Source organism: Salmo salar, chromosome ssa12, assembly GCF_905237065.1.
Source record: "Salmo salar chromosome ssa12, Ssal_v3.1, whole genome shotgun sequence".
NCBI lineage: Eukaryota > Metazoa > Chordata > Actinopteri > Salmoniformes > Salmonidae > Salmo > Salmo salar.
Genome location: NC_059453.1, coordinates 7,698,372 through 7,724,990, shown reverse-complemented (window position 1 = coordinate 7,724,990; position 26,619 = coordinate 7,698,372). Strand labels below are relative to the sequence as shown.

General features: G+C 40.8%; 1 protein-coding gene and 1 long non-coding RNA gene across 2 annotated transcripts; one reads left to right on the top strand and one right to left on the bottom strand.

Annotated features, from left to right (window-relative positions):
• Window positions 1–10,850: 10,850 nt before the first annotated feature.
• LOC123725397 (uncharacterized) lies at window positions 10,851–12,215 on the bottom strand. Its single transcript, XR_006757847.1, has 2 exons — window positions 11,080–12,215; window positions 10,851–10,940 (listed from the first exon to the last, which is right to left on the bottom strand). It is a non-coding gene; the product is annotated as an uncharacterized lncRNA (long non-coding RNA).
• Window positions 12,216–12,218: 3 nt separating this feature from the next.
• On the top strand, window positions 12,219–23,689 carry LOC106595416 (piggyBac transposable element-derived protein 4). The gene is made up of 5 exons (XM_045690590.1): window positions 12,219–12,710; window positions 13,343–13,440; window positions 13,570–13,747; window positions 17,925–18,039; window positions 21,432–23,689. The coding sequence occupies exons 1-5, from the start codon at window positions 12,497–12,499 to the stop codon at window positions 23,194–23,196; spliced, it is 2,370 nt and encodes a 789-aa protein (XP_045546546.1). The 5' UTR covers window positions 12,219–12,496; the 3' UTR covers window positions 23,197–23,689.
• The last annotated feature ends 2,930 nt before the right edge of the window (window positions 23,690–26,619 follow it).

The following is a 26,619-nucleotide window of genomic DNA, read 5'->3' as shown; positions in this document are numbered from 1 at the left end:
GGCCTGTGTTTTAGCTGTTATATCAGGGCCTGTGTTTTAGCTGTTATATCAGGGCCTGTGTTTTAGCTGTTGTACCAGGGCCTGTGTTTTAGCTGTTGTACCAGGGCCTGTGTTTTAGCTGTTGTACCAGGGCCTGTGTTTTAGCTGTTGTACCAGGGCCTGTGTTTTAGCTGTTGTACCAGGGCCTGTGTTTTAGCTGTTGTACCAGGGCCTGTGTTTTAGCTGTTGTACCAGGGCCTGTGTTTAATCTGTTATATCAGGGCCTGTGTTTTAGCTGTTATATCAGGGCCTGTGTTTTAGCTGTTATATCAGGGCCTGTGTTTTAGCTGTTATATCAGGGCCTGTGTTTTAGCTGTTATATCAGGGCCTGTGTTTTAGCTGTTATATCAGGGCCTGTTTTAGCTGTTGTACCAGGGCCTGTGTTTTAGCTGTTATCTGTTATATCAGGGCCTGTGTTTTAGCTGTTATATCAGGGCCTGTGTTTTAGCTGTTATATCAGGGCCTGTGTTTTAGCTGTTATATCAGGGCCTGTGTTTAAGCTGTTGTACCAGGGCCTGTGTTTTAGCTGTTATATCAGGGCCTGTGTTTTAGCTGTTATATCAGGGCCTGTGTTTTAGCTGTTATATCAGGGCCTGTGTTTTAGCTGTTATATCAGGGCCTGTGTTTAAGCTGTTGTATCAGGGCCTGTGTTTAAGCTGTGGCTTGCCTGTGGCTGTGTGACTATGACCTGTTCACCAGACGTACTGCCTTGTCGTGCTGCTGCTCCAGTTTCAACTGTTCTGCCTGCAGCTATGGGACCCTGACCTGTTCACCCGATGTGTTAAGAAATTTGGGCGCAACATTTCGGCGAAATAGCCTGCAGTTTTTGGAAAGAGTTTGGCGAAGGCGGCAAAGATCAGATTGCAACTCAAGAAACCTTTCTTCTTCTTCTTGTGGTTGTTCTTGCTGACTTCTTCAAAACCAATGCCGTTGACTAACACGTTGAGACGGAAAACTGTCAAACACACGTTGCATTTTCCTTATTCAGTAAATCAGTCTAAAATGTATAAAATAGGCTTATTTTTCTGTATTAATGGTGATTGACATAAATGACATGTCTAAAATAGCCCATGCAGCAATCAGACATTCATAATAATGGTTGTCATCAACAGGCCCTTGGTCAGCTATGATAACGTGATAAAATAATGTCCCATGTTCCCCCAGGACCACATTATATGAAGGGGGGTATACATTACACCTTTATGAAACCAGTCATAACACCTTCCTTAGTGTTGCAGTTTCATTCATTACAAATGTTATAACACATGTATTCAACATCAATCCCTAAGGAATCAAAATAAAAGTCCCCTTTGAATAGTTCTTTATTTATCAGTACAACATAAATGAGCATTATTACTGTCATAGTACCCAACCCCCCTGAAACGCTATTTACACAACAGTCTGGGAACACTGGGTCAGCCTCAGCGCATTAGCCAGGTAGCATTAGCAATTTGTCCGTTTATTTGCCTTGCACAAGGTTACAAAGGCAGAAGGTGTCGGAACCACACCTGGGTGTAAATAGTGTATTTCATATACTCAAACTAGCTGTACTTGTGATGATTGAGCTTGTTTGGCGCAATGGAACTAACAGAATAGTCCCAAAAGTGCAAAAAACATACATCTGGCACTCCAGGCAGGCTCAAGCAAACGCTTAAAATATTTGAACGATTTAAACACTATTTGAACCCAGGTCTGGATAACACCAGTGCAATTGATGTAATTTTAACATCTTTTTATTTCACCTTTATTTAACCAGGTAGGCAAGTTGAGAACAAGTTCTCATTTACAATTGCGACCAGGCCAAGATAAAGCAAAGCAGTTCGACACATACCACAACACAGAGTTACACATGGAGTAAAATAAATATACAGTCAATAATACAGTAGAAAAATAAGTCTATATACAATGTGAGCAAATGAGGTGAGATAAGGGAGGTCAAGGCAAAAAAGGCCATGGTGGCAAAGTAAATACAATATAGCAAATACAACACTGGAATGGTAGATTTGTAGTGGAAGAAAGTGCAAAGTAGAAATAGAAATAATGGGGTGCAAAGGAGCAAAATAAATAAATAAATACAGTAGGGGAAGAGGTAGTTGTTTAGGCTAAATTATAGATGGGCAATGTACAGGTGCAGTGACCAGTGAGCTGCTCTGACAGCTGGTGCTTAAAGCTAGTGAGGGAGATGTTTGTGTTTCCAGTTTCAGAGATTTTTGTAGTTCGTTCCAGTCATTGGCAGCAGAGAACTGGAAGGAGAGATGGCCAAAAAGAGGAATTGGCTTTGGGGGTGACCAGAGAGATATACCTGCTGGAGCGCGTGCTACAGGTGGGTGCTGCTATGGTGACCAGTGAGCTGAGATATGGGGGGACTTTACCTAGCAGGGTCTTGTAGATGACCTGGAGCCAGTGGGTTTGGCGACAAGTATGAAGCGAGGGCCAGCCAACGAGAGCGTACAGAGGTGGGTAGTATATGGGGCTTTGGTGACAAAACGGATGGCACTGTGATAGACTGCATCCAGTTTATTGAGTAGGTTATTGGAGGCTATTTTGTAAATGACATCGCCGAATTCGAGGATCGGTAGGATGGTCAGTTTTACGAGGGTATGTTTGGCAGCATGAGTGAAGGATGCTTTGTTGCGAAATAGGAAGCCAATTCTAGATTTAACTTTGGATTGGAGATGTTTGATGTGAGTCTGGAAGGAGAGTATACAGTCTAACCAGACACCTAGGTATTTGAAGTTGTCCACATATTCTAAGTCAGAACCGTCCAGAGTAGTGATGCTGGACGGGCAGGCAGGTGCGGGCAGCGATCGGTTGAAGAGCATGCATTTAGTTTTACTTGTATTTAGGAGCAGTTGGAGGCCACGGAAGGAGAGTTGTATGGCATTGAAGCTCATCTGGAGGGTTGTTAACTTCTCTAAGGCCAGTGGGACGAAATCGTCCCACCTACTCAACAGCCAGTGGAATCCCGTGGCGCGTTATTCAAATACCTTTGAAATGCTATTACTTCAATTTCTCAAACATATGACTATTACACCATTTTAAAGACAAGACTCTCGTTAATCTAACCACACTGTCCGATTTCAAAAAGGCTTTGCAACGAAAGCAAAACATTAGATTATGTCAGCAGAGTACCAGCCAGAAATAATCAGACACCCATTTTTCAAGCTAGCATATAATGTCACAAAAACCAAAACCACAGCTAAATGCAGCACTAACCTTTGATGATCTTCATCAGATGACACTCCTAGGACATTATGTTATACAATACATGCATGTTTTGTTCAATCAAGTTCATATTTATATCAAAAACCAGCTTTTTACATTAGCATGTGACGTTCAGAACTAGCATACCCACCGCAAACTTCCGGTGAATTTACTAAATTACTCACGATAAACGTTCACAAAAAACATAACAATTATTTTAAGAATTATAGACACAGAACTCCTTTATGCAATCGCGGTGTCCGATTTTAAAATAGCTTTTCGGCAAAAGCACATTTTGCAATATTCTGAGTAGATAGCTCGCCATCACGGGCTAGCTATTTTGACACCCACCAAGTTTGGCACTCACCAAACTCAGATTTACTATAAGAAAAATTGGATTACCTTTGCTGTTCTTTGTCAGAATGCACTCCCAGGACTTCTACTTCATCCACAAATGTTGTTTTGGTTCAAAATAATCCATAGTTATGTTCAAATATCCTCTGTTTTGTTCTTGCGTTCAAGACACTATCCGAACGGTGACGCGCGGACGCGTATCGTGACAAAAAAATTCTAAATATTCCATTACCGTACTTCGAAACATGTCAAACGCTGTTTAAAATCAATTTTTATGCGATTTTTCTCGTAAAAAAGCGATAATATTCCGACCGGGAAACCCTGTTTTCGTTCAAAGACTCAAAATCTAAAATGGACTCTTCTCGTGCACGCGCGCCCCCGTCTCATTGTTCTCAGATCGACCACTTACCAAATGCGCTACTGTTTTTCAGCTTGGGACAGCAGAGGCATCATTCAACGTTCTGGCGCCTTCTGAGAGCCTATGGGAGCCTTACAAAGTGTCACGTTACAGCAGAGATCCTTTGTTTTCAATAAAGAGAGTGTAGAAGGCCAAGAAATGGTCAGAGAGGGAACTTCCTGTACAGAATCTTCTCAGGTTTTTGCCTGCCATATGAGTTCTGTTATACTCACAGACACCATTCAAACAGTTTTAGAAACTTTAGGGTGTTTTCTATCCAAATCAAACAATTATATGCATATTCTAGTTTCTGGGCAGTAGTAATAACCAGATTAAATCGGGTACGTTTTTTATCCGGATGTGAAAATACTGCCCCTTACCCTAGAAAGGTTAATCCAATCACAGTCTTCGATTTCAAAAAGGCTTTATGGTGAAAGCATAGCATTAGATTATGTTAGGACAGCACCTAGACAAGAAAATCCACACAGCCATTTTCCAAGCAAGGAGAGGCATCACAAAAACCAGAAATACAGCTAAAATGAATCACTAACCTTTGATGATCTTCATCAGATGGCACTCATAGGACTTCACGTTACACAATACATGTATGTTTTGTACGATAAAGTTCATATTTATTTCCAAAAATCTCAGTTTACATTGGCGCGTTATGTTCAGTAATGTTTTGCCTCCAAAACCTCCAGTGAATTTGCAGAGAGACACATCAATTTACAGAAATACTCATCATAAACTTTGATAAAATATACAAGTGTTATGCACAGAATTAAAGATACACTTCTCCTTAATGCATCCGCTGTGTCAGATTTCAAAAAAGCTTCACGGTGAAAGCACACTTTGCAATAATCTGAGTACAGCGCTCAGAAACCAAAAGAAGCTATACAGATACCCGCCATGTTGTGCAGTCAACAGAAGCCAGAAAAAGCATTTAAATATACACTTACCTTTGATGATCTTCATCAGAATGCACTCCCAGGAATCCCAGTTCCACAGTAAATGTTAGTTTTGTTCGATAAAGTTCATCTTTATGTCCAAATACCTCCATTTTGTTTGCGCGTTAGGTTCACTATTCCAAATGCAAGGCGCGCGCTTACTAAGTCCAGACAAAAAGTCAAAAAAGTTATACTACAGTTTGTAGAAACATGTCAAATGATGTATAGAATCAATCTTTAGGATGTTTTTATCATAAATCTTCAATAAAATTCCAACCGGACAATTCCTTTCTCTTTAGGAATGAAGATGAACTCAGCTCGCTCCCAAGGCTGTGTGCGTTACTGAGCTCGTGCCTTTTTTTCAGATACCTAGTTCCATCAGCTCTTATTCTCTCCCCATTCACAGTAGAAGCCTGAAACAGCATTCTAAAGACTGTTGACATGTAGTGGAAGCCTTAGGAAGTGCAATATGACTCCACAGACACTGTATATTGGATAGGGAATCACTTGAAAAACTACAAGCCTCAGATTTCCCACTTCCTGGTTGGATTTTTCTCAGGTTTTTGCCTGCCATATGAGTTCTGTTATACTCACAGACATCATTCAAACAGTTTTGGAAAATTCAGAGTGTTTTCTAAAAAATCTACTAATAATATGCATATCCTAGCTTCTGGGCCTGAGTAGCAGGCAGTTTACTCTGGGCACGCTTTTCATCCGGACGTGAAAATACTGCCCCCTATCCATAAGAGGTTTTAATAAGCTTTACGTATCAACATCAAGGCCTTCATCAGAGTATCACTGCTCTTTAATAAGCTTATCGTATCGATCTCAAGGCCTTCATCAGAGTATCACTGCTCTTTAATTTAGCTTTACGTATCGACCTCAAGGCCTTCATCAGAGTATCACTGCTCTTTAATTTAGCTTTACGTATCGACCTCAAGGCCTTCATCAGAGTATCACTGCTCTTTAATTAAGCTTTACGTATCGACCTCAAGGCCTTCATCATAGTATCACTGCTCTTTAATTTAGCTTTACGTATCGACCTCAAGGCCTTCATCAGAGTATCACTGCTCTTTAATAAGCTTTACGTATCGACCTCAAGGCCTTCATCATAGTATCACTGCTCTTTAATTTAGCTTTACGTATCGACCTCAAGGCCTTCATCAGAGTATCACTGCTCTTTAATTTAGCTTTATGTATCGACCTCAAGGCCTTGATCATAGTATCACTGTGTAACTGATGTGAAATGGCTTGTTAGTTAGCGGTGGTGCGCGCTAATAGCATTTCAATCGGGTGACGTCACTCGCTCTGAGACCTGAAGTAGTTGTTCCCCTTGCTCTGCAAGGGCCGCGGCTTTTTTGGAGCCATGGGTAATGATGCTTCGAGGATGACTGTTGTCGATGTGTGCAGAGGGTCCCTGGTTCGAGCCCAGGTAGGGGCGAGGAGAGGGACGGAAGCAATACTGTTACAACTGCTCTTTAATAAGCTTTACGTATCTACCTCAAGGCCTTCATCAGAGTATCACTGCTCTTTAATAAGCTTTACGTATCGACCTCAAGGCCTTCATCAGAGTATCACTGCTCTTTAATAAGCTTTACGTATCGACCTCAAGGCCTTCATCAGAGTATCACTACTCTTTAATTTAGCTTTACGTATCGACCTCAAGGCCTTCATCATAGTATCACTGCTCTTTAATTTAGCTTTACGTATCGACCTCAAGGCCTTCATCAGAGTATCACTGCTCTTTAATAAGCTTTACGTATCGTCCTCAAGGCCTTCATCATAGTATCACTGCTCTTTAAAACTTCTTATGGATCAAATCCCTTTAGCGGGATCGATTTGACAACAGCCAGTGAAAGTGCAGGGCGCCAATTTCAAAACAGCAAAAATCTAAATTAAAATTCCTCAAACATACAAGTATTATACACCATTTTAAAGATAAGATTCTAATTAACCTCTCTAGGGTATGTGGGACGAAATCGTCCCACCTACTCAACAGCCAGTGGAATCCCGTGGCGCGATATTCAAATACCTTAGAAATGCTATTACTTCAATTTCTCAAACATATGACTATTTTACACCATTTTAAAGACAAGACTCTCGTTAATCTAACCACACTGTCCGATTTCAAAAAGGCTTTGCAACGAAAGCAAAACATTAGATTATGTCAGCAGAGTACCCAGCCAGAAATAATCAGACACCCATTTTTCAAGCTAGCATATAATGTCACAAAAACCAAAACCACAGCTAAATGCAGCACTAACCTTTGATGATCTTCATCAGATGACACTCCTAGGACATTATGTTATACAATACATGCATGTTTTGTTCAATCAAGTTCATATTTATATCAAAAACCAGCTTTTTACATTAGCATGTGACGTTCAGAACTAGCATACCCACCGCAAACTTCCGGTGAATTTACTAAATTACTCACGATAAACGTTCACAAAAAACATAACAATTATTTTAAGAATTATAGACACAGAACTCCTTTATGCAATCGCGGTGTCCGATTTTAAAATAGCTTTTCGGCAAAAGCACATTTTGCAATATTCTGAGTAGATAGCTCGCCATCACGGGCTAGCTATTTTGACACCCACCAAGTTTGGCACTCACCAAACTCAGATTTACTATAAGAAAAATTGGATTACCTTTGCTGTTCTTTGTCAGAATGCACTCCCAGGACTTCTACTTCATCCACAAATGTTGTTTTGGTTCAAAATAATCCATAGTTATGTTCAAATATCCTCTGTTTTGTTCTTGCGTTCAAGACACTATCCGAACGGTGACGCGCGGACGCGTATCGTGACAAAAAAAATCTAAATATTCCATTACCGTACTTCGAAACATGTCAAACGCTGTTTAAAATCAATTTTTATGCGATTTTTCTCGTAAAAAAGCGATAATATTCCGACCGGGAAACCCTGTTTTCGTTCAAAGTCTCAAAATCTAAAATGGACTCTTCTCGTGCACGCGCGCCCCCGTCTCATTGTTCTCAGATCGACCACTTACCAAATGCGCTACTGTTTTTCAGCTTGGGACAGCAGAGGCATCATTCAACGTTCTGGCGCCTTCTGAGAGCCTATGGGAGCCTTACAAAGTGTCACGTTACAGAAGAGATCCTTTGTTTTCAATAAAGAGAGTGTAGAAGGCCAAGAAATGGTCAGAGAGGGAACTTCCTGTACAGAATCTTCTCAGGTTTTTGCCTGCCATATGAGTTCTGTTATACTCACAGACACCATTCAAACAGTTTTAGAAACTTTAGGGTGTTTTCTATCCAAATCAAACAATTATATGCATATTCTAGTTTCTGGGCAGTAGTAATAACCAGATTAAATCGGGTACGTTTTTTTATCCGGATGTGAAAATACTACCCCTTACCCTAGAAAGGTTAATCCACTCACAGTCTTCGATTTCAAAAAGGCTTTATGGTGAAAGCATAGCATTAGATTATGTTAGGACAGCACCTAGACAAGAAAATCCACACAGCCATTTTCCAAGCAAGGAGAGGCATCACAAAAACCAGAAATACAGCTAAAATGAATCACTAACCTTTGATGATCTTCATCAGATGGCACTCATAGGACTTCACGTTACACAATACATGTATGTTTTGTACGATAAAGTTCATATTTATTTCCAAAAATCTCAGTTTACATTGGCGCGTTATGTTCAGTAATGTTTTGCCTCCAAAACCTCCAGTGAATTTGCAGAGAGACACATCAATTTACTGAAATACTCATCATAAACTTTGATAAAATATACAAGTGTTATGCACAGAATTAAAGATACACCTCTCCTTAATGCATCCGCTGTGTCAGATTTCAAAAAAGCTTCACGGCGAAAGCACACTTTGCAATAATCTGAGTACAGCGCTCAGAAACCAAAAGAAGCTATACAGATACCCGCCATGTTGTGCAGTCAACAGAAGCCAGAAAAAGCATTTAAATATACACTTACCTTTGATAATCTTCATCAGAATGCACTCCCAGGAATCCCAGTTCCACAGTAAATGTTAGTTTTGTTCGATAAAGTTCATCTTTATGTCCAAATACCTCCATTTTGTTCGCGCGTTAGATTCACTATTCCAAATGCAAGGCGCGCGCTTACTAAGTCCAGACAAAAAGTCAAAAAAGTTATACTACAGTTTGTAGAAACATGTCAAATGATGTATAGAATCAATCTTTAGGATGTTTTTATCATAAATCTTCAATAAAATTCCAACCGGACAATTCCTTTCTCTTTAGGAATGAAGATGAACTCAGCTCGCTCCCAAGGCTGTGTGCGTTACTGAGCTCGTGCCTTTTTTTCAGATACCTAGTTCCATCAGCTCTTATTCTCTCCCCATTCACAGTAGAAGCCTGAAACAGCATTCTAAAGACTGTTGACATGTAGTGGAAGCCTTAGGAAGTGCAATATGACTCCACAGACACTGTATATTGGATAGGGAATCACTTGAAAAACTACAAGCCTCAGATTTCCCACTTCCTGGTTGGATTTTTCTCAGGTTTTTGCCTGCCATATGAGTTCTGTTATACTCACAGACATCATTCAAACAGTTTTGGAAAATTCAGAGTGTTTTCTATAAAATCCACTAATAATATGCATATCCTAGCTTCTGGGCCTGAGTAGCAGGCAGTTTACTCTGGGCACGCTTTTCATCCGGACGTGAAAATACTGGGCCCTATCCATAAGAGGTTTTAATAAGCTTTACGTATCAAAATCAAGGCCTTCATCAGAGTATCACTGCTCTTTAATAAGCTTATCGTATCGATCTCAAGGCCTTCATCAGAGTATCACTGCTCTTTAATTTAGCTTTACGTATCGACCTCAAGGCCTTCATCAGAGTATCACTGCTCTTTAATTTAGCTTTACGTATCGACCTCAAGGCCTTCATCAGAGTATCACTGCTCTTTAATTTAGCTTTACGTATCGACCTCAAGGCCTTCATCATAGTATCACTGCTCTTTAATTAAGCTTTACGTATCGACCTCAAGGCCTTCATCATAGTATCACTGCTCTTTAATAAGCTTTACGTATCGACCTCAAGGCCTTCATCATAGTATCACTGCTCTTTAATTTAGCTTTACGTATCGACCTCAAGGCCTTCATCATAGTATCACTGCTCTTTAATTTAGCTTTACGTATCGACCTCAAGGCCTTCATCATAGTATCACTGCTCTTTAATTTAGCTTTACCACCTGGGGGCAGCCCGTCGGGAAGTCCAGGACCCAGTTGCACAGGGCGGGTTCAAGACCCAGGGTCTTGAGCTTAATGACGAGTTTGGAGGGTACTATGGTGTTAAATGGTGAGCTGCAGTCGATGAACAGCATTTTTACATAGGTATTCCTCTTGTCCAGATGTGTTAGGGCAGTGTGCAGTGTGATTGTGTCATCTGTGGACCTATTGGGGCGGTAAGCAAATTGAAGTGGGTCTAGGGTGTCAGGTAGGTTGGAGGTGATATGGTCCTTGACTAGTCTCTCAAAGCACTTCATGATGAGGGAAGTGAGTGCTACAGGCCGATAGTCATTTAGCTCAGTTACCTTAGCTTTCTTGGGAACATCAATGATGTCGCCCTCTTGCTGCTGGCGACTCTCTGATCCACCTCTACTCAGACGACACCATTCTGTATACATCTGGCCCTTCTTTGAACACTGTGTTAACAAACCTCCAAACAAGCTTCAATGCCATACAACACTCCTTCTGTGGCCTCCAACTGCTTTTAAATGCTAGTAAAACTAAATGCATGCTCTTCAACCGATTGCTGCCCTTCACCCACCGCCCAACTAACATCACTACTCTGGACGGGTCTGACTTAGAATATGTGGACAACTACAAATACCTAGGTGTAGCGTGGTTCGTTCTGCGTTGTGTACTTTTAATTAGCACACTGCCACAACTGGAGGTCTGCTGGTTGAATTATTTTTATTTGCCCTGCACACGAAGAGATAACACACAATACTTTAGCCCTTGGCGCAGTCACAGCTCTCAGGCACCTTGCTAGCCAAAGGTCAGACAAAAGAGAGCGCGCCAAAAAGAAATAACAGGTGCTGCGTGCATTCAGTGCACAACAGCACACCATGCAATACAAGTACAATGATATAGAACATAATTCGGACAAAATAAAAGACATACCTGCACACGAAGAGACAACACACAATACTTTATCCCTTGGCGCTGTCACAGCTCTCAGGCACGTGCGCAAGCACATGGACAGTCACTCAAACACTGTCCCAAGTACTCACAAGTTACAGTAGGTACCCTAGTTAGCGAGCTCAGTGAAACTTAACATAAATCTTTATATTGTCCACATTGTAACAAACTTATGGTTGCATAACAGCACATTGTGTAACATTACCACGGTTTTATATTGAACAATTTCGGAGCCAAGGACAACATAACTTGCTAGCCGAAGGTCAGACAAAAGAGAACAATAAGGGGGTACGGTAATACAAATAACCCGCAATGGGCCAAACCAAAATATACAAAACTTTTACAATCACGTGTATGTACAAGATTGATATGAAAAAGTGTTTGTACACCAAAAAATAACATTACCTATGCAGCTGTAATTAAATTTAAAAAACACACTGAATTATTATTATTATCAAATTATTAACATCCCCTATTGACCTGGCCTATTTGAATTGGTCCTTGTGTGCAATTTGGCGCACAATCTAGGGTAACAACATCACACTGCTACATTAGCTTTCTTGGGAACAGGAACAAAGCTGAAGGAAAATACAAATCACTGAGGCTAATTTAACGACGACTTGCAGGCAGTGGGTTCAGTATAACTATGAGAAAAAATGAATCCAAATTATACCACCACCCAAAAGGGCACTTTAGAGACAGGAAGGGTAAAGGGTCATGTGCTCTACACAGGTAGAGCCCTATCTGTCCATGTAGCCTTATGCAAAGTGGGCACTGCTTCATTATATGAAGTGTTATTATGTGTTGTTAACAATGGGCCTTGATCAATTTAGCTCGGAATACACCACCCTCGTCAATCTGTCACCTAATCCTGCCTAATGGGCAGGCCAGACCTGGAGGAAATGATTGGCTGTAAGAAGTAAGAGAAAAAATAACATCTGGTTGTTTTTAAATTACTTCTTATGACATTGCTTGCCAGAATGAACATTGTAATTAATATTTTTCCAATCTGCATTGCCTACTCCGCATTGCCCACTCCAGTCAGCAGATGGCGATATGAGTCTTTCAGGTGATGCTTCTTGCGTGACGTATAATCTAGTGGACGGAACTGGAGGCTTCTTCAACAGCGACAAAAGGCTCCTGGTTTACCCACGCGGAGCTTTGCTAGCGAACATAAAACTGAAACATTGAATCTCTTTAGACCAATCTTGTGTACATTACTCTTAGTGTTTTGAACATAATTCTGTTTACCTATCGACTGGTTAATTTAAACGTAATTTGCTTGTTAAATTAGCAAATGTGTTACATTGATACTGCACTAGACTAATTGTCCGGAGCACAAACTCACTAATCTAGACGGAGAAAGAAACTGGTGAAAGGAGAGGAAGAAGCTTGAAGAATGAAAAAGGAGGCTATCACATTGAAACAAGAGGATGATATTACAGTGAAAGAGGAATATGGGAAAGAGGTTGTCAAAGTGGAAAAAGAGGAGGTAGAAGCTTTCAGAATCAAAAAGGAGGAAGATGCCGTAAAATTGAAAGAAGAGGAAGAACCTTTTGGAGTAAAGGAGGATATCTCAATGAAAGAGGAGACTGAATATCCGATTACCACCAGTGAGTACTGTCTTAAAAACAGGGAGACAAACTATGCCGTTGTTGAACCGTGTTGTTTTAAAGGGGCATTCTACTGAAGTTATACACTTTAATATGTTGTTCAGTACTGTAGGAATTGTTTAAGGGGCAATCTGCCATTGGTACATATATTTTTGGGACTTCAGAATGTGATTGATTGAATTCTCTATGTGGTCTATATTAAAGTGCACTTATTCTAGTATAGCCAGGTTTTAAAATATAATATACAGTGCATCATTTCTACTTAAAATATCAAAGGGATGCAAAATGCACCCATTTCGTGGGACGGCCCTTTAACATTTGCATCACAGTGGTGGGAAAAGTAGAAATTGTCATACTTGAGTAAAGGAAAAATACCTTAATAGAACTCAAGTAAAAGTGAGTGACCCAGTAAAATTCTACTTGAGTAAAAGTTAAAATATACTGAAGTATCAAAAGTAATAGTATATAAATAATTTCAAATTCCTTATTTTAAGCAAACCAGATGGTGCCATTTTTTTTAAGTGGCTAATTTTAGGCCCTTTTTAGAAACATATTCATGCCTCTTGTAAGACACTGTAATTGCAATAGAAGTTCATGAGTTTACCATCTGTTTGATGTTCTCATTCACACAGAAGAGAGACATGACTATCGTGGATCCTCTGGGGAGCCTCAACAACATCCTGATGCTGATGAGGCAGAGAAGAGTCTCTCCAGTTCAGAACACCAGATGGTACAGCTTGGTCTGGTCTAGCATACAGCTTGCTCTATCTGGGCTGGGTTTCTGTAAAGCACTTAATGACAACAGTGACATCAGCATCCATAATGATATGTGTCTGTGTCCCCTCTTTATGGTTACCAGGACAACGCTAGCCCTTCCACCCTCCCGGAGTCCCCGTGTCATGCCTCTCCCGGTAGTGCCTTACTGCTGGATATGAAAAGGTTGTCTGTGCTGCTGGTGGACTGCAGGAAAACAACGGGGCTGAGTGGAACTGTGAGAGGAGGAGAAAAGAAGAAAGGATCAGATTTGACTCATCAAAGTAAGTGCTGTAGTTTAGTTTGAACAAATAAAATAGATCTGCCCACTGGTATCTATTACCAGGACAACCAGCAGAGTTCTGTTAGTTGATATGAAGATGGACTGGTATCTTTTACCAGTAGGGCTGTCCCTGACTAATAAAAATCTTGTTTGATTGACTTAGCCACCTGTTCTTTCGACCAATCAATTGGTGCAAATTTGAAACGTGTGTTTCTATATATACACTACCGTTGAAAAGTTTGGGGTCACTTCGAAATTTGCTTGTTTTCGAAAGAAAAGGCTAATTGATCAGTAGAAAACCCTTTTGCAATTATGTTAGCACGGTGAAAACTGTTATGCTGATTTTAAAGAAGCAATAAAACTGGCCTTCTTTGGACTAGTTGAGTATCTGGAGCATCAGCATTTGTGGGTTTGATTACAGGCTCAAAATGGCCAGAAACAAAACTTTCTTCTGAAACTCGTCCGTCTATTCTTGTTCTGAGAAATGAAGGCTATTCCATTCGAGAAATTGCCAAGAAACCGAAGATCTCGTACAACGCTGTGCACTACTCCCTTCACAGAACAGTGCAAACTGGCTCTAACCAGAATTGAAAGAGGAGTGGGAGGCCCCAGTGCACAACTGAGCAAGAGGACAAGTACATTAGTGTCTAGTTTGAGAAACAGATGCCTCACAACTGGCAGCTTCATTAAATAGTACCCGCAAAACACCAGCCTCAATTTCAACAGTGAAGAGGTGACTTCGGGATGCTTCAGCCTTCTAGGCGGAGTTGCAAAGAAAAAGCTATATCTCAGACTGGCCAATAAAATATTAAGATGGGCAAAAGAACACAGACACTGGACAGAGGAACTCTGCCTAGAAGGCCAGCATCCCGGAGTTCCATCTTCACTGTTGACGTTGAGACTGGTGGTTTGCGGGTACTATTTAACCTCTCTGGTAAATGTGGGACGCTAGAAGCTACAGCTAAAATGAATCACTAACCTTTGATGATCTTCATCAGATGGCACTCATAGGACTTCATGTTACACAATACATGTATGTTTTGCTCGATAAAGTTCATATTTATATCCAAAAACCCCATTTTACATTGGCGTGTAATGTTCAGAAATGTTTTGCCTCCCAAAACTTCTGGTGAATGAGCACATCAATTTACAGAAATACTCATCATAAACGTTGATAAAATATTCAACAGTTATTCAAAGAATTATAGATAGACTTCTCCTTAATGCAACCGCTGTGTCAGATTTCAAAAAAGCTTTACGACAAAAGCACACTTTGCAATAATCTGAGTACTTCGCTTAGACGACAATATCAAGCAATACAGATACCTGCCATTTTGGAGTCAACTAAAATCATAAATAGCATTATAAATATTCACTTACCTTTGATTTTCATCAGAATGCACTCCCAGGAATCCCAGTTCCACAATAAATCTTTGTTTTGTTCAATAAAGTCCATAATTTATGTCTAAATACCTCCTTTTTGTTTGCGTGTTTAGTCCACTACTCCAAATGCAGGAAGCACGCCGAAATGTCACGCCGAAAAGTCAAAAAAGTTATATTTACATTCGTAGAAACATGTCAAACGATGTATAGCATCAATCTTTCGGGTCTTTTTTATCATAAATCTTCAATAATATTCCAACCGGACGATTACTTTGTCTTCAAAAAAAGAAAAGGAACAGAGCTAACTCTCACGGGAATGCGCGCCACTGAACTCATGTCATTCTCTGTCATCTGACTCCAGGACCTCTTGTTCTCTCAATATTCACAGTAGAAGCATAAAACAACATTCTAAAGACTGTTGACATCTAGTGGAAGCCTTAGGAAGTGCAAAATGACCCCACAGACACTGTAGTTTGGATAGGCAATCACTTGAAAAACTACAAACCACTTCCTGGTTGGATTTCTACAAACCTCAGATTTCCACACTTCCTGGTTGGATTTTTCTCAGGTTTTTGCTTGCCATGTGAGTTCTGTTATACTCACAGACATCATTCAAACTGTTTTAGAAACTTCAGTGTTTTCTATCCAAATCTACTTATAATATGCATATCCTACCTTCTGAGCCTGAGTAGCAAGCTGTTTACTATGGGCACGCATATCATCCAAACGTGAAAATACTGCCCCCCAGCCCAAAGAAGTAAATGAAGCTGCAAGTTGAGGACCTGTGAGGCGTCTGTTTCTCAAACTAGACATTCTAATGTACTTGTACTCTTGCTCAGTTGTGCACCGGGGACTCCCACTCTTTCTATTCTGGTTAGAGCCAGTTTGCGCTGTTCTGTTAACCTCCCTGGGCAAGGTGGGACGTTTGCATCCCACCTTGCAAACTAATTATATGCATATTCTAGGCAGGAGTAGTAACCAGATTAAATCGGGTACGTTTTTTTATCCGGCCGTGAAAATACTGCCCCCTATACCATAACAGGTTAAAATCAATTTTTATGCTATTTTTCTCGTAAAATAGCAATAATATTCCAACCGGGCGACCTTGTATTCATTCAAAGGCTGAAAGAAAAAAATTGAGAATTCTCATGAACACGCATCTCCAGTGTCACTGTTCCCAGCCTGGCCACTCACAAACAGAGCTGCTGTACTTAGCCCAGAGACTGCAGACACCCCATTACACTTTCTGGTGCCTTCTGAGAGCCAATGGAAGCCTTAGAAAATGTCACGTTACAGCAGAGATGCTGTATTTTCGATAGAGATGCCACAGAAGGAGAACAAATTGTCAGACAGGGCACTTCCTGTATGGAATCTTCTCAGGTTTTGGCCTGCCATATGAGTTCTGTTATACACAGACACCATTCAAACAGTTTTAGAAACTTTAGGGTGTTTTCTATCCAAATCTACTAATTATATGCATATTCTCGTTTCTGGGCAAGAGTAGTAACCAGTTTAAATCGGGTATGTTTTTATCCGGCCGTGCAAATACTGCCCCCTAGCCCCAACAGGTTAAGGGAGTAGTACACAGTGTTGTATGAGATCTTCAGTTTCTTGGCAATTTCTCGCATGGAATAGCCTTCATTTCTTAAAACTAGAATAGACTGACAAGTTTCAGAAGAAGGTTCTTTGTTTCTGGCCATTTTGAGCCTGTAATCAAACCCACAAATGCTGATGCTCCAGATACTCAACTAGTCTAAAGAAGGCCAGTTTTATTGCTTCTTTAATCAGAACAGATTTCAGCTGTGCTAACATAATTGCAAAACATAACATAATTGCAAAAGCATTTTCTAATGGTCAATTAGCCATTTTAAAATGATAAACTTGGATTTGCTAACACAACGTGCCATTGGAACACAGGAGTGATGGTCGCTGATAATGGGCCTCTGTATGCCTATGTAGATAATCCACAAATAATCAGCCATTTCCAGCTACAATAGTCATTTACAACATTAACAATGTCTACACTGTATTTATGATCAATTTGATGTTATTTTAATGGACACATTTTTTTGCTTTTCTTTCAAAAACAAGGACATTTCTAAGTGACCCCGAACTCTTGAATGGTAGTGTATATCCTAACACGATCCATGTTGTAAACAGAGTTCTGCATGAATTCCGACTCTTTCAACTTGCAACAAAACAATTTTATGAAATCTAATATTGTTAGCAATCTAACGTTGTTTAACACGGTCAAGTCCGGTTTCTGTGCAATCCTCAGACACTCTAGAAGGCAACCAAACTTGTTTCAAAATTCTACATTACGTATTGGCTATACAACACCTGAATTAGCCCATGAAGGATCTTGGTCCAATGACCACCTATCGTTTTGAAACCTAGCTAGATAGCCAATGAGCTGGGCTTTCCAGCAGTATGTGAACGCTGTTTGTAGGACAAACAGCCATCGCGCTAGAGCTGTCAATAGAGTTCATGTGTGGCTCAGTTGGTAGAGCATGGTGTTTGCAACGCCAGGGTTGTGGGTTCGATTCTCACGGGGGACCAGTACGGAGAAACAAATGTATGAAATGTATGCATTCACTACTGTAAGTCGCTCTGGATAAGAGCGTCTGCTAAATGACTAAAATGTAAATGTAAAAAGGAACAACTGTAGTCTACGTTTCACATCAGTTCGTTCTCTTCTACAAACTTCTCAAATCTGAAAAAGTTAAACATGGCTACTAAGAGTGGAAAAGCTACATCTCAGTCCAAGTATAAACATTTTGATGATATTATTGCAGAAATTGACCGGCAGAGTGACACAGAAGGAATGGATGAGGACTCTGTGAGTGACCACAGTTATGATTCCAGCGCGGAAGAAATGTTTTTGGAAGGAAAAGATCCACTTTTAGATCAGTAAGTAAAATATGTTTTTGCTTCTCATGTTAATGCAGTTGTTTAAATGGTCGCATATTCATTTTATATTTTTTATTCATTTTTATGTGTGTATATATATATATATGTGTGTATGTATGTATGTATGTGTGTGTGTATATATATATATATATATATATGTGTGTGTGTGTGTGTATGTATATATATATATATATATATATATATATATATATATATATATATATACACACACACACAGTCGAAGTTTACATACACTTAGGTTGGAGTCATTAAAACTCATTTTTCAACCACTCCACGAATTTCTTGTTAACTTCTTATGGCTGGAATCCCGTTAACGGGATCGATATGACAACAGCCAGTGAAAGTGCAGGGCGCCAAATTCAAACAGAAATCTCATAATTAAAATTCCTCAAATATACAAGTATTTTACACCATTTTAAAGATAAACTTGTAAACTTAATCCCACCACAGTGTCCGACTTCAAAAAGGCTTTACTACGAAAGCACACCAAACGATTGTTAGGTCAGCAACTAGTCACAGAAAAACACAGCCATTTTTCCAGCCAAAGAGAGGAGTCACAAAAAGCAGAAATAGAGATAAAATTAATCACTAACCTTTGATGATCTTCATCTGATGACACTCATAGGACTTCATGTTACACAATACATGTATGTTTTGTTCGATAAAGTTCATATTTATATCCAAAAATCTGTTTACATTGGCGCGTTACATTCAGAAATGTTTTGCTTCCAAAACATCCGGTGATTTTGCAGAGAGCCACATCAATTTACAGAAATACTCATCATAAATGTTGATGAAAATACAAGTGTTATGCATGGAACTTTAGATCAACTTCTCCTTAATGCAACCGCTATGTCAGATTTCAAAAAAGCTTTACCGAAAAAGCACACCATGCTATAATCTGAGTACGGCGCTCAGACACAAAAACAAGCCATACAATATATCCGCCATGTTGGAGTCAACAGAAGTCAGAAATAGCATTATAAATATTCACTTACCTTTGATGATCTTCATCAGAATGCACTCCCAGGAATCCCAGTTCCACAATAAATGTTTGTTTTGTTCGATAAAGTCCATCCTTTATGTCCAAATACCTCCGTTTGTCATGGCTTTAGAAGCTTCTGATAGGCTAATTTACATAATTTGAGTCAATTGGAGTTGTACCTGTGGATGTATTTCAAGGCCTACCTTCAAACTCGGTGCCTCTTTGCTTGACATCATGGGAAAATCAAAAGAAATCAGCCAAGACCTCAGATAAAAGAATGTAGACCTCCACAAGTCTGGTTCATCCTTGGGAGCAATTTCCAAACGCCTGAAGGTACCACGTTTATCTGTACAAATAATAGTATGCAAGTATAAACACCATGGGACCACGCAGCCTTCATACCCCTCAGGAAGGAGACGCGTTCTGTCGCCTAGAGATGAACGTACTTTGGTGTGAAAAGTTCAAATCAATCCCAGAACAACAGCAAAGGACCTTGTGAAGATGCTGGAGGAAACAGGTACAAAAGTATCTATAGCCACAGTAAAACAAGTCCTATATCAACATAACCTGAAATGTCGCTCAACAAGGAAGAAGCCACTGCTCCAAAACCGCCATAAAAAAACCCAGACTGCGGTTTGCAACTGCACATGGGGACAAAGATTGTACTTTTTGGAGAAATGTCCTCAGTTCTGATGAAACAAAAATACAACTGTTTGTCCATAATGACCATTTATGTTTAGAGGAAAAAGGTGGGGGCTTGCAAGTCAAAGAACACCATCCTAACCGTAAAATGCAAATTAATTACTTAAAAATCATACAACGTGATTTTCTGGATTTTTGTTTTAGATTCCGTCTCTCATAGTTGAAGTGTACCTATGATAAAAATTACAGACCTCAACATGCTTTGTAAGTAGGAAACACTGCCGATTTTGCAGGTTATCAAATATTTGTTCTCCCCACTATATATATATATTATGAGTACCAGTCAAAAGTTGACACACCTACACATTCAAAGGTTTTTCTTTATTTTTTTCTATATTGTAGAATAATAGTGATGGCAAACTATGAAAACACACACATGGAATCATGCCTTGACAGCTTTGCACACCCTTGGCATTCTCTCAACCAGCACTTGTTGGCTGCTTTTCCTTCACTCTACTATCCAACTCATCCCAAACCATCTCAGTTGGGTTTAGGTTGGGTGATTATGGAGACCAGGTCATCTGATGCAGCACTCCATCACTCTCCTTCTTGGTCAAATAGCCCTTAGACAGCCTGGAGGTGTGTTGGGTCATTGTCCTGTTGAAAAACAAATTATAGTCCCACTAAGCTCAAACCAGATGGGATGGCGTATCGCTGCAGAATGCTTTGGTACGCTTGAATTCTAAATCAATCACTGACAGTGTCACCAGCAAGTACCATCACACCACCACCTCCGTGCTTCACGGTGGGAACCACACATGCAGAGATCATCCCTTCACCTACTCCATGTCACAAAGACACCGCGGTTGCAGCCAAAAATTTCAAATATGTGCTCATCAGACCAAAGGACAGATATCCACCGGTCTAATGTCCAATGCTTGTGTTTCTTGGCCCCAAGAGTCTCATCTTCTCATTTGGTGTCATTTAGTAGTGGTTTCTTTGCAGCAATTCAAGCGGTTTCTTCTGAACAGTTGATGTCTGTTACTTGAACTCTGTGAAGCATTTATTTGTGCTGCAATTTCTGAGGCTGGTAACTCTAATGAACTTATCCTCTGCAGCAGAGGTAACTATGGGTCTTCCATTCCTGTGGCTGGTCAGGGGGGGGAACGGTTCATAGTGGTGGCCGGGGTATGGTGAGTGGAATGGTATTTTATTTTTTATTTAACTAGGCAAGTCAGTTAAGAACAAATTCTTATTTACAATGACGGCCTAGGAACTGCCTTGTTCAGGGGCAGAACGACAGATTTTTACCATGTCAGTTCTGGGACTCGATCCACCAACCTTTGGGTTAGTGGCCCAACGCTCTAACCACTAGGTTACCTGCCGCCCCAAGGTTCCACATCATCAAGCAACATGGTTTGTTTGGTGCTGTTCCGTTCACTCCATTCCATTGTTATATAAATAGGCTGGAGGCTGTTGAGGGGAGGGTGACCCACAACAATGGCCGGAATGGAGCAGCACCACAGACCGTGTTGCTTGATACCATTCCACTCACCCCACCCCGGCCACCACTATGAGCCGTTCTCCCCTGACCAGCCTTATTTACCATTGATAAACACACACTTCACTGTCGTGATTATGGTCCCTCTACTCTATATAGTAGATATCTGTTTATTTTACGTGTTGATACAGGGCTCATCTGTAAAAGTATTCTTACTGATTTTTTTCTTTTTTTCTTAAACAGTGCCAGGGACTCTGATGAACAATGGGAACCCCCAATGTCAAGGTGTTCATCCCCCACTAATTCAGACGCTGAAGCTGGTTCATCCAGCCGGACCCCTGCTGTCTCCGGCTCCACACCTTCCCCCGCCCGGCCATCTAGATGTGTGAAGAGGCCAGCCCAGAAGCGGAGGAGGGCCAGTGAACCAGCGGTAACTACCAGCGAGGCAGAGGACCGCTGGCACACCGTGCTAGAAGATGATGTGGAGCTACTTCCACCAACATTTAGACCGAAAAGACAGCCAGGACCTCAGCTGGACATGACTGCAAAGTACAGCCCCCTTCATCTTTTCCAGATGTTTTTCTCCTTGTCAGTTCTGGATTCGCTGGTGTCTAACACCAACAAGTACGGGGCTAAGAAACAAGCAGGCAAGAAAGAGGCATGGAAGCCCATTTCCATCCAAGACCTGTACTGTTACATCTCACTGGTTATTTACATGGGGCTTGTGAAGTTCGAACACCTCAAGGACTACTGGAGAACGTCAACACTCTACCAACTGCCTTTCCCCACCACTGTCATGTCTTGTAAAAGGTTTCTGACTATCTCACGGGCGCTTCATATCAGTGACCCACAAGCTGACGATGACAATGACAAGAAGAGAGGCACAGCAAGCTTTGATAGGCTCTGCAAAATCAAACCTCTCTACCCCAGCATGGTTGAGGCCTGCAAGACCCATTTTCAGCCCAACCAGAACCTGTCCATAGATGAGAGGATGGTATCCTCAAAGGCTAGAATTGGCCTCAAACAATATATGTGTAACACGCCGACAAAATGGGGGTACAAACTGTTTGTTTTGGCCGATTCTGTGTGTGCCTACACTTGGAATTGTTTTGTTTACGAGGGGAAATCCATCTCAGACACCGGTAAGGGACTTAGTTATGATTCTTTTATGGAATTATTGGATTTTCAACTGCTGGGGACGGGCTACAAACTGTTTCTGGACAAATTCTACACAAGCCCTACCCTGTTCACAGACCTGAGGAAGCTGGATGTGTGGGCTTGTGGGACCATTTGTACCAACCGAGTAGGTTTTCCCAAAACAAAAGTGAATGACATGCCTAAGAGGGCTGATAGGGGTACCATGAGATGGATTCGTAAAGATGACCTGCTCTTTGTAAAGTGGATGGATACCAGAGAGGTGGTCATGTGCACCACTATCCACAAATCCTTCAGTGGCGATCACGTCGTCAGGCGTGTGAAGGACACTAATGGGGCACGGACCACTAAAAATGTCCCCATTCCTGCTGCTGTGAAGGACTACAACAAGAGCATGGGAGGTGTGGACCTGTCAGATGCTCTGATAGGCTACAACAATGTTCTCCACATGACAAGGAAATGGTACAGGACAGTGTTCTATCACTTCATTGACATTGCTGTGGTGAATGCATTCGTCCTCCAGAAGGAAATGGCTAAGAGCTCTGGACAGACCTCCATGACACAGCTAGCCTTCAGAGAGCTGCTCATCCGGGAGCTTGCTGGCTACGGCACAAAGTCCACTGCAGCACCTTCTGTCCCCTCTACTCCTGTCACCAGTGTTGTTCACATGCCAAAATTCATAACTGCAGGCATGAATATGCCTCGGAGCCAATCGGCCACAGCATGGAGGCGTTGTTGTGTTCTTTGTCGCATGAAGTCCCCCATCACCTGCAGCACTTGTTCAGTTTGCCTCTGCTTTACAGCAGAAAGAGACTGCTATTGGACATGGCATCAGCAGCACGATATTGTGTAGAGGACTGAGGGTCTTCCAAGGGTTTACCCTTGTTTTTTAAAATATTTTTTTAAAACATTTTTATTTTATAAAATGGTGTTGTTAGAATAGCATTTTGTTATGTTGTGTATATAGTTATTTGCATAAAAATGTATCACTTCACCAATTTGGCCAACTTGTGTGACTTCATGCTAACTGTCATGTTGCTCGCTCATTCCTGAAGTTATCAGTCTGACACTTTGCACAACTACTGTTGCCCTCTTGTGTTGTTCTATATAGGTATTTTCTTGAATGTATCAATTTGGCCACTTGGGTACATTTGGGCAACTCGTGTGGGACACCTGGGTGACTTCATACTAAATGTCATGTAACTCGCTCATTCCTGAAGTTATCAGTCAAACTTTGCACATATACTGTTGCCCTGTTGTGGACAACATATAAATGATCCCCAGCGTCCATCTCAATGTATGTCCTTTCTTATTTCAAAGATGATCAAATAAAAATTGAAAACATGTTTTTGTTTTTATCTTTTACCAGATGTGTTATGTTCTCCTCCATTAATTTCACATCTCCACAAACTTAAGCGTTTCCTTTCAAATAGTATCAAGAATATGCATATCCCTGCTTCGGGTCCTGAGATGCAGGCAGGGTGTCATTTTAGGTGGAAATTGAGATGAAGGGTCCTATCTGGAAGAGGTTTTAACCCTCCATATGGAGCCTGCGACCAAATTTTTGGAAAAAGCATAAATTGGATTTTAGTCTAGGCCTCTGCCATGGATTAGTTCACTGAGAGGGTGCAAATACAGTGCCTTCGGAAAGTATTCAGGCCCCTTGACTTTTTCCACATTTTGTTACGTGACAGCCTTATTCTAAAATGTATTTATTTTTAATCAATCTTCTCAATACGTGGTGGTAAGGCTGTACAGACCAATTTGAATGTTCAATACGCACAATAGGTTGACTGGGGAGGTGATGTACCACAGTCACAGTCCTGCAATAAGAGCTAAGATGTTAATATTTGTGTAAACTATACATAGTTGTGTCCTGTGGTTGTCCCTGAGTTGGCTGATGTCCCATTTCATGGGGTCACTCCATAGTTAAGGCTGTACAGTGACTATAGAAAGTCTACATCTTAGTTTACTTAATTGCCAATCAACATTCCCAGCATGGACGGCAGCCTCGGGAAAACAAATTATTATTTGCAATGACGGCAAGAGGATTTGAATCTAACCACCTACAACCACAAAATACTTTGACTTCAATGAAAATTAACCAGAGACTCTGATGAACCCTACAGGACGATCGAGGACTCCATCAGAAAAGACAACATACGGGTGTAAATATATATACATCGCAATTATTCTGGAATGAGAGGCCGTTCATGTGCAAAGGATTAGCATTTCAATGAATATAATTATAGACTGTGTGTAATGAATCCATGTTGTCTTTCCCACTCTCTGTCCCACCCCTTTCGTCTACCAAGCTGTCATATTGGCTTAGCCCACAGTTTTTTTTTGTGTTTACCTTTATTTAACTAGGCAAGTCAGTTAAGAACAAATTCTTATTTTCAATGACGGCCTAGGAACACTGCCTTGTTCAGAACGACATTTTTACCTTGTCAGCTCGGGGATTCGATCTTGCAACCTTTCGGTTACTAGTCCAACGCTCTAACCACTAGGCTACTTGTCACCCCTTGTTGTTTGTTATGTACTTCTGTGATTATTTAGTTAGTTAGTCAATAAATAATTAAGCCAGTTTGTATATTGCTGATTCATTATGGAAACTAGGGTTCGTGCAGATAACCAAGAATTTTACGACCTTTGGAATGAGAACTGATGAGGTAACAATTAATAATAATTAATGACTGATTGATGACTGAAATGTAAGAGATCTTTAGATTATTAAGAGTTCATTCGGAAGACGGAACTCATTAAATAAACTTCTCCGTGATGCCCCAGGTTATTAATGAGTTAATTGGTTTCAGAGCTGGTCATGGGTGCACCTCAGCCACGCTCAAGGTCCTAAACGATATCATAACCGCCATCGATAAGAGACATTACTGTGCAGCCATATTCATCGTCCTGGCTAAGGCTTTCGACTCTGTCAACCACCACATTCTTATTGGCAGACTCAACAGCCTTGGTTTCTCAAATGATTGCCTTGCCTGGTTCACCAACTACTTCTCTGATAGAGGTCAGTATGTCAAATCAGACGGCCTGTTGTCCGGACCTCTGGCAGTCTCTATGGGGGTGCCACAGGGTTCAATTCTCGGGCCGACTCTCTTCTCTGTATATATCAATGATGTCGCTCTTGCTGCTGGTGATTGTCTGATCCACCTCTATGCAGATGACACCATTCTGTATACCTCTGGCCCTTCTTTGGACACTATGTTAACTAACCTCCAGATGAGCTTCAAAGCCATACAACTCTCCTTCCATGGCCTCCAACTGCTCTTAAATGCAAGTAAAACTAAATGCATGCTCTTCATCCGATCGTTGCCCGCACCTGCCCGTCCGTCCAGCATCACTACTCTGGACGGTTCTGACTTAGAATATGTGGACAACTACAAATACCTAGGTGTCTGGTTAGACTGTAAACTCTCCTTCCAGACTCACATTAAACATCTCCAATCCAAATTGAAATCTACACTGTGTGCAGAATTATTAGGCAAGTTGTATGTTTGAGGATACATTTTTATTATTGAACAACTACAGCGCTCTCGGTCAATCCAAAATGTTAATAAACCTCAAACCTGAATATTTAAGAAAGTCAAAAGTGAGGTTTTGGCTTTCTTTGGAGAATATCTATGTGTGCACAATTATTGGGCAACTATTAGTGTGCAGAATTATTATGCAACTAAATGAAAAACGAAAAGTTCCCCATCTCACTTGTTTATTTTCATCTGTTAAAGTGAGAATAATAAACAAACAACTCAAAATATATAGATAAACATTTCTGACATTTCAAAAAAATAATTGACCAATGTAGCCACCCTTCTTTTCAATAATAGTCATAAGCCTTCCATCCATGGAGTCTGTCAGTTTCTTGATCTGTTGACCATCAACTTTTTGTGCAGCAGCAACCACAGCCTCCCAGACACTGGTCAGAGAGGTGTACTGTTTTCCTTCACCGTAAATCCTCCGTTTAACAAGGGACCACAAGTTCTCAATAGGGTTTAGGTCAGGTGAGGAAGGGGGCCATGTCATTATTCTTTCATCTTTAAGGCCTTTACTGGCTAGCCACGCAGTGGAGTACTTCGATGCATGCGATGGAGCATTGCCCTGCATAAAAATCATGGTCTTCTTGAAAGATGCAGACTTTTTCCTGTACCACTGCTTGAAGAAAGTGTCTTCTAAAAACTGGCAGTAGGTTTGGGAGTTGAGTTTGAGTTCATCTTCAACCTGAAAAGGTCCAACTAGCTCATCTTTAATAATACCACCCCAT